Source organism: Stegastes partitus, unplaced genomic scaffold (genome assembly GCF_000690725.1).
Source record: "Stegastes partitus isolate 25-593 unplaced genomic scaffold, Stegastes_partitus-1.0.2 Scaffold1751, whole genome shotgun sequence".
NCBI classification, from domain to species: domain Eukaryota; kingdom Metazoa; phylum Chordata; class Actinopteri; family Pomacentridae; genus Stegastes; species Stegastes partitus.
The window spans coordinates 26,173-35,013 of NW_007579482.1; the positions used below are offsets into that span (position 1 = coordinate 26,173).

Sequence of the window (8,841 nt, forward strand, 5' to 3'; positions counted from 1 at the left end):
GTCTCACATTACAAACGTGTCCCACTCTGACTGACTGACACAGAGCCTCACTGCAACAACTCAGTTTACAAAAGCTTTTCCATCTAAACAAGATTTTGCACATTATCAGAACAGTAAAAAGTTTTGTCAGAAAATCACTGTATGATGAAGAATGAAGTGAAGAGCTTATAAATTCGCCTTATCTAGCACCACATGCCTTGACACAAACACCTCTTGTGTACAAAAGAGCCTTTAGTAAATCCATCCATCCATTATCTATACACCACTTAATCCTCATTAGGGTCGCGGGGGGCTGGAGTCTATCCCAGAGGACACCCTGGACAGGTCGCCAGTCTATCACAGGGCCACACCCAGAGACAGATTAACAGCACACTCACATTCACACCTACGGACAATTTAGAATCACCAATTAACCTCAACATGTCTTTGGACATTGTGAGAGGAAGCTGGAGAACCTGCAGAGAACCCACACTGCACGGGGAGAACATGCAAACTCCACGCAGAAAGATTCCGGTGCCCCCACCGGGACGCGAACCGGCAATCTCCTGAAGCCTCTTCTGGCAAACAGTATTCAAGTGCTACTTCTTCTTCTGTTTAAGTACACCGATGTGCAGCACAGACCAGCAGTAAATCAATAGGTTTAGGTTCTTGAAAGTCAAAAAAGTAGGAATTTAATCCACTGTTAACAGATGAAATCCAACTTCAGTCATGTGAACACTGATAGTCTTTGGACTGTGGGAGGAAGCCGGAGAACCCGGAGAGAACCCACGCTACATAGGGAGAACATGCAAACTCCATGCAGAAAGATCCCAGGCATCCTAACCAGGATGCAAACGGGGGATCTTCTAACCACCGAGCCACCCTGCAGCCCGCCTTTAGCAAATGAGCACAATAAATTACAATCTGTAGACACAAACAGTACCCACAGTGAATGGAAGCACATTTTATATTTTAACGATTCTTATCTTTGAATTGTGTTTGTTTTGGTTCTCTCATAAACACACAAATAAACTCACTGAAACACCTCGATCACAGCTTACACCCATCGGATTCAAGTTTCTATTTGAAAATCACATGCTCTCAAATAACTGTGGTTTGACAAATAGTACAAGTTAGATGATATGACACAGGATATAATAGAGCTCAACATACTTTTCAAAGATGTTGTTAGAAGTGTTTGTGTGAAGTCCTGAGTTGTAAAGACAGGATGATACAGCAGCTTGCGGACGACAGAGCTGCGACACAAATACAGCAGGCGAGGGTTCGACCTTTGTTCAGACGCTTCTAATAAAATCGTGTTTTAAAACTAGCAGAAGTGTTGAATATCATAGCCGCCTGTTGGTTAGGTCTGTTTGCTTAGCTTTGTTTGGAGGCCAAACAGCTCTTCCTTCTCTTTCACCTTCCCTCTGCCCTGACTTGTGCACTTCATTGGGTTCACTGCATTCAACCACAGCCCATAAATGCACAAAATGCTTGCTGGTTTAGGCACGTCTCACCTGAAGAAAACACCAACGACTAAAGCTGTCACTGCATATCAGATCTTGCCCAAATCAAATATAGTAAAGCCTGAGTACACCTAGTAGCTTAACAAAAGGGAGCACAGTAGTCCTAAAATGCACCTTGTTCACATTTGCATTATTCAAATCTGTCTCACTGCTGCCACGACTGAGAAACTCTGATGGTTCCTTTTGGCAAGAGAGTACAAGTGTAATGAAATGCAGCACAGACCAAAAATAAGACTGATTTCTTGTTGCAACATGGATTTGAAGAAAGACCAGAAAAAGGCCAGTGGTTGGTGGTATGGAAGCCAGGACATGGATTCCTCTGACTCTGGCAGAGTTTAAATTACTACCTACTTGTGACCAGCAGCATGCCTCGTAACGGAACCGTTTTATTTAGACCGCCTTTCCCTGCATTACTGCCTGCTCTGTCTTTCTTACGTTCATAAAAGGCTGCAAACAGTGTCATGAACCTCATTAAAACGCCGTCACAGATTTACAGGAGCAGTTCTGTCCTCTGCTCTCCACACAGCTGATCGTTCCAAATGTTCTCCAGAGTCATGTTCTGAGGCTAAAAGCTTTCATGCTGTGTGATGATAGCTGAAAACATTCAGCTCAGAATGAACCAGACTGGAAATGCGACCTCTATAAACTGGTGAGGTGTCCTTCCCTTCATACTCTGTGGTTTTACCACTCGTTTCATTTCCTTTACAAATCAGTTCTGGCCGAGGCACCTGCCTCCCTGTCCTCTCTTCTTCACGTCGCCCATAATCCTTTTCATACTAAGTCTAGTGGATACATCAAGCTCATCATCCCCTGGACCTCCACTATTTTTGGCCGTAACTCCTTTGACTGACGACTGGAACACCTTACCAAACACTCTGATCACCACCTTCAAGCTTAAAATCCGTCATATTGTAGTTGACTGTTGCTCCTGCTGATCACACCAGACTTAACTTACATACTTATATACACACACTTTCTTACACCTCGTGCACATTGTTTTTTCCCTCACATGCATACGCCCCCATGCTTCTTACTTGTTTACTTTTGTTCTATGTTGTGTTTCTGTGTCTATTTGTGTCTGTTTACATGTGTTTGTTCCTGCCGGCGCCTCTTGGCCAGGTCATGTTTGCAAATGAGAACTGGTTCTCAAAAACATTTTTACCTGGTAAAATAAAGGTCAAATAATAAAAAAAATGGAGAAGGTATAAAAGACATTAAATGGTTGCAGTCTGTCTTCCTCATTTGGCCGTCTTATCTGGCAGTTCACCACAGATGTGTGTGCGTGTATAATCATACAAATACTTTTTACTTGATATTAATTGGTAGTACAAGCTTAGCCTTGTTAGAAGCAGTGGCCGTCTAACCAATGATTGATTTATTGGGGTTAATATTTCTAATGTGTAAGACTGAATGTGCAGAGTAAAACATATACATATTTCCCATTAAATCTGTTTGGCTTGAGACAAGTTTTACTTTGTGTGATACCAAATAAAGCACGTATGGAATGAATGTTTCCATCTGAGTCTAGGGTAAAATAATTTTTAAAAATATATAGTAAAAATAAATGCCATTCATTTTCATTTATATTGAGGTTGTTTTGAAACATTATGCTACACAACAGGCAATCAGACAGTTTATGGTAATTACTTTGGCTGGCTGACAAGCACAACTGGCATAAAAAGTAAGAAGGTTCTTTAAAACAATGACCTAAAATTTGTAGAAAGAGCCATAGTTCAGGTCAGAAACAAACCAACCACATTCGAGCGACCCATTCGTGTCCTGTCCAAGTGCTGACAAACTTGACATCTGTAAATGTCTCTGTGTGTATTTTTATAGTTGTGTTAATATCATAATCGTTAAATAAAGTGGTTATATTCAAAGTAAGGTGGTTAAATTTCAAGTAAACTACTTCCTGCTGATTTCAGTGCCTTCCTTTGTCTGTCAGCTTGTCTGTAAGCAGGACTGCTGAGTAGAATTTCATAAAACTGAGTGGGGAGAGGTGGAGGATGACCAAAGAAACTGTGATCTCAGCTATGGCCTTGGCTGAGGACAGCCCTCTCTGAGTGTCCTTAAAAAGCAACAGTGACAGTAAAACTATGTTTTACACTACGGTGGTAAAACTTGCAGTTAATCCATGGTTCACAAACACGCCGAAGCATGGGCGGGGATTGTTGGAGATCAAAACACACCGCTGCTAAATGATAGACTACAGCGGCACGTCACTGAGCGCACACACACACACACACACACACACAAATATACACACATATGCACACAATCTCCACTTCACAAGCTAAGACAACGGTAAGTGCATTTGAGAAGACATGATAGAAGGTAAAAGCTCCACAAAACCTGCTCCTGAGTTCAGTACATAGCTTTAAGGCACTGCGTTAATTATTGGCCCTTTGGTCAAACAGTACTCCAAGATAAGTACAGAGAACATATGTGTTGCTGTGTCTGACCAGTTCTGATATCTTCTGTATTACCTATTCTCACGTTATTGACCGCATCCACTGCCAGAAGGCTTCTGACCTCCATGATGGAGAAAATGCTCTCAACTGTCTCATTACACCAGGAAGTCATCTTTTGTGACATCAGTCCTGAAACTTTTCTGACACACCTCGTATGTTGAATCGACCTGTACGGATATTCTGAAAAGCAGATGTTATGCCAAATTCACATTGTGAACGCCATATTACTGAGAGAGGGCAACAATGTGCAGTCATACTGCCACATGTTGTATGGGTACAGTGCCAGATGGCACGCTTATCAAATGGCCCTCAGAACCCAACACACACCATGTCTGTCTGTTTTTTTTCCCTGCAAAAGGTAAACAAATATTTGTATAACCCTGAATTTAGAGCGGTAAAGACAAAGATATGCAGAACTCTAACATCCTGAAACAGCAACAAAAATAAGATTTTCCAGTTCAAATATCCATTCAGACACAAACATTTCTTTAGCAAATGCAAACACTTCATCTGCAATCTGATGCTACATCTGCACCAATAAGTCTTAATCTGAATGAAAACAAGTGTTGTAGCACTATTACAGCATTAACTACCCTGCAGCCTAACCACACCTGAAAAAGGATGTGACATGACACGTGCATCTTGGTCACATTCCTTGTTCCTTGTATGTTGTGTACGTACTTGGCCATTAAAGCTAATTCTGATTCTGATTCTGATTGAACAAGTTAGGACATTTTAAACATGCTTCAGATCCCAAAATGTTTGTAACAATACAGTTCACGGTACAGTCGGGTCACTGCCACCATCCCAAAGAAAACTATCCAGGCATAGTCCTGGATCCTGGATGTGAGAGACAACTGGTCAGGATGGCCAAGAGTCAACTAAGAATCACCAAAAGCAGATCTGCAATGAATTAGAAGCTGCTGGAACACAGGTGTCAGTGTATATAGTCCAAGAGTGTTTTACATCCCCATGGGCTGAGAAGCTGCTGTGAAAGAAGAAAGAAGCCTTTTCTCTTCACTACATTAAAGCTCAAATGAAGTTTGCTGCTGATCACAAATTGAGAAATTCTGGAGGAAAGTTCTGTGACCAGATGAAACAAAATTGAGTTATTTGGTCACCAAGTCCAGCAATACGTTTAGAAAAGGTGAACACCAAATCCATCCAGGTGTACTGGCCTACTGGTGTACTGACTGGTCTGCATGAGTCCCGTATGTGTGAATGCAGCTGTGAAGAACATTAACGGACAAGTAATCCATGTGTGAAAGGGCCTCAATGACAGAATAACGCCACCTTAACAGACGCACTAACCGAGCAAAGTTCCATCTTGCATGTCTGAAAGGGGCTTAAGAGTCCGCTTATGCCTTTCTTTCTGAAAAGTAGACCTCATTCATACACACAGCGCTGAGTCAGCACAGTTAGACAGAACACTGTGTTGACATGCAACAATCAGGGTATGCATGCATACACACTTTAAAAGTGGGTGTTGCAAAGGATGCAGGAGCTATCTGAATCTAAACAATGTTTTGTCTAATGTGTTAATGTATTTCTTAATATACAGTATATTAGACGAGTTTAAAGAGGCATTGTCAATATGTTCTATATGCACTGTTATTTCAAGGTCAAATTATGGCCCACCTGAAACTGCAAGGCATGAGTAGAAGTGCTTCAAAAAATGTGAAACAGCACATAAACCTCCTTCAGTTACCACATGAATCACCAGAGGACTGCCATGGACAAGACCAGGAATGTCAGGAAGGACATGGCCTTGACTTCATGCTGGATTCAAAGAAGGACCAACAAAGCAGGACTCCTCCACTACAAATCATCACAACCCAGCATACAAGGATTGTTAGCAATGGGGCAGCACCGGGAATGAAGGCCACAAATGTTTTAGGTATTTTAGGAGATGAGATTCCGTTCATTCCCACAAACACCTGCCACTGCCAAAAAAGTCTTCCACAGTGAAAAACGCACCGGATTCCTGTTCAGGGAGAGGATGTTCACAAACCAGTCGTTGAGATCATTATTTTAATTAAGTAACGAAATCACTAGATGTATGTTTAACGCTCTGTTACAAATCAGATTGTCCAGGTAGAGTTATTCAAAGCCAGGGCAGTAAACGATCAATACCATATTTCCCATGTCTCCACCTCAGTGGTTCGCAAACTTTTTGAGCCACGACCCTCAAGATAACATCAGTTTGTGTTCATGACTCCCCAGTTTGAAGTTTTAATACATCATGAGTAATAACTTTGTTCTTCATGCACTAATGCATTTAAAATTGTGTCAATTCCACATATTAGTCTCTTTACATTAACACGTTAATTTTTGAATGATCTGGCGAGCCCCTGAAATTATCTTTGGACCCCCATGGGGGTCCCGACCCCCAGTTTGAGAACCACTGCTCTACCTTGTCTCTTGTGAGTATTAGCCTACTTAATACTTTATTGTCATTGTCTTCAGGATTTTTTATTTCACAGTAGCTTGATGAGTTTTGTTTTAATAAGCTTTGTGCAGTGGCTGGTGAGGAAAGCTTAACTTTACCCTTAAAAACCCACCTTGTGACATGTTTGCTTTTTATCACAGTCTTGTTACAGATACAGTATTATCCCTTAACCATTTCTAAAAATCCTGAAGTATTCATTATTTGCATACAGCACTGTCTGGCTGCTGTATTTTTCTGCTCTGCATGCATCAGTTTGGAGACTTTTTGTAATTTATCTAGTAAACACCCACTGAAAGATAAAATGTTTAACAGGTGGCTGGGAGCAAACGGTTCCTTTTCCTTCTGTGTGTTCCTCTCCAGCCATGAGTCCAAATAAGTCGGATGGGTCACGGAGGTCAAACAAACTCTTCCCACTGCCTCTGAAGTGCTGCTCAGGGGGTCGGGAGGGGGAGTATGGGGTTGCTGTGGAAGCCTGCTCCTGACAGCTGCTTTTGTCATTACCATGCCACCTGGGACTAAACCAACACTGATATCCATGACTCAAAGAACAAGACGCATGTTATGGGTGTGTTTTTCTGCTATTCTGAAAAAAACAAAAGTATTTACTGCCCTTTCATCCTCATGTCTACTTATTGCATGCATCTGCTGAGGAATGCAGATCGCTGTGACGTGTTAGGGGGTGGGCTATTTATAGTCAACTATGAGAGATGGATGTGACTAAAAACCAGTTGACTACACAATGATGTGATGAAGACAATGAGACATCTTTTCAGAAGTGAAAGACTTTTATCAAACTGCACAGGGTCAAACAGAGTCTCTACCTAAAACCAGTGGAGACTTTTAAAGACAAACTCAGTATAAAAGTCGGCACTGATTCTCATGATTCCTACAGAGGTCACTATTCCTAAATCACATGACTAACACATGTCAGTGACCAGAGTAGTTTTTACATTTTAAAAACCTGCAGTTTATCTAAAAGGAACAAAGAGTTGCTCCTACTTCACTGTTAAGAACCTCAGCTAATACGTTTCTGTCTGCCTCTCAGTGGACCGTGCATTATTTCTGGTCTACTACCACAGACACACACACACATGCACGTCTCTAAAACCTGCTGATCAGCTTCTACTTGGCCTCTCAGTGCCACAATACGCGCTGCATAGTAGCAGAACACAGATGGAAGACAAGTGCCCTCGAGAATTGAGGCTGATTTGTTCTATATGGGAACAAATGGACTCTGCTGCTTCAGCGGGCTGTCGAGGCACCAGTTGGTCTGGAGACGACGTTATGCTCTTCATTGGAGGAGGACACAAACATAATATGCCCTTGTTGAAAAAAATTCACCTAACTGCCTTTCATTAGTTCTTAACCAGCTAATTTGACAAAAAAAACAATAAAAACACAACGGGCATTGCAAGTATTTGTTTTCTACGTTCAGGAAACAGACTGGGAGGCGAGTGAGCAATTAGGAGCGAGGAAATAAATCGACCTTCAGCAGATGCCCTGAGCCATTATACACATTAGTGAGCATGCACTTGTGAGTGAAGTGCATTGCTCTGCAGATTCAACAGAAATGCACACTCGTGGTAGTTCCCCTTGTTTATCAGAGTAGATAATAATAGACGTGGGATGTCAAGTGATGCTGCTGTGCGTTTAAAACAAACCTCCATCAGCAGCTAAATTCTCGGCCGCCCATGTTGGCTGATATAGAGAAAGAGACGCTAAACACAGCTGTGAATGGGTGCTTTATCATGACGAGGTCTGTGGATGCTAATCTACAAACAACAAATCCAGCCATGGGGACGAGCATATCTCAGCCTTATCTGGAAGCTGTGTAGATATCAAAGAAATTCACATCTTATCTGTCAAATACCATGGAGAAGATTTTCTAATGCATATAGAATGCAGTTTGCAGGCTGCAGGTGGTGACAAGTCTTCTGTGACATGACTTGTGATGTGACTTCAACATATCACAGAAACATTTGATATTCATGACCCAATAAAATTTGAGCAATTTGGAGAAAGAAAAAAAAATCAGTAAGTGTATCAAATTATGGTCAAGTCAATTTTATTTGTAAAATTGCTGGATGCTGTTTATAAAATCACAATTGCTAATGTGTTTTGGACATTACAGCAGACATGGTTTAACATTAGGGAGGTCCCAAATTGGTTTTGTTGCCAAAAAACGATATGCCAACTCTCAATTTCCAATTCCAATATCAACCGATACCGATATATACATGGGCTATATAATTAATTTTAGGTAACATCTAGAGCTGGTCTGAATAGCAATATCTGGGCTCCAGATATTTGGGCCCAATTAACAACAAATACGACAGGATGTTTTTCATTTACTTGTTTCTTTATTTATTACCACAGCAAATGACATTTAAACAAACTGAAACGCAAATTTAGAAAA

The 8,841-nt window shown here is 41.3% G+C and overlaps 1 protein-coding gene across 4 annotated transcripts in view; it reads right to left on the reverse strand.

The window, feature by feature from the left end:
* The window catches only part of LOC103372412 (CD166 antigen homolog), a 49,089-nt gene that overhangs the window by 23,910 nt on the left and 16,338 nt on the right, over window positions 1–8,841 (reverse strand). The window contains exon 1 of one of the 4 annotated variants that reach the window (XM_008302046.1): window positions 8,087–8,093. The exons of the other annotated variants lie outside the window; for them this stretch is intronic. Within the exon in view, the coding sequence (XP_008300268.1) occupies window positions 8,087–8,092 (6 nt within the window). The 5' untranslated portion in view covers window position 8,093. Of the gene's footprint in view, window positions 1–8,086; window positions 8,094–8,841 lie in introns of those variants that run through there. 4 annotated transcript variants of the gene reach the window in all.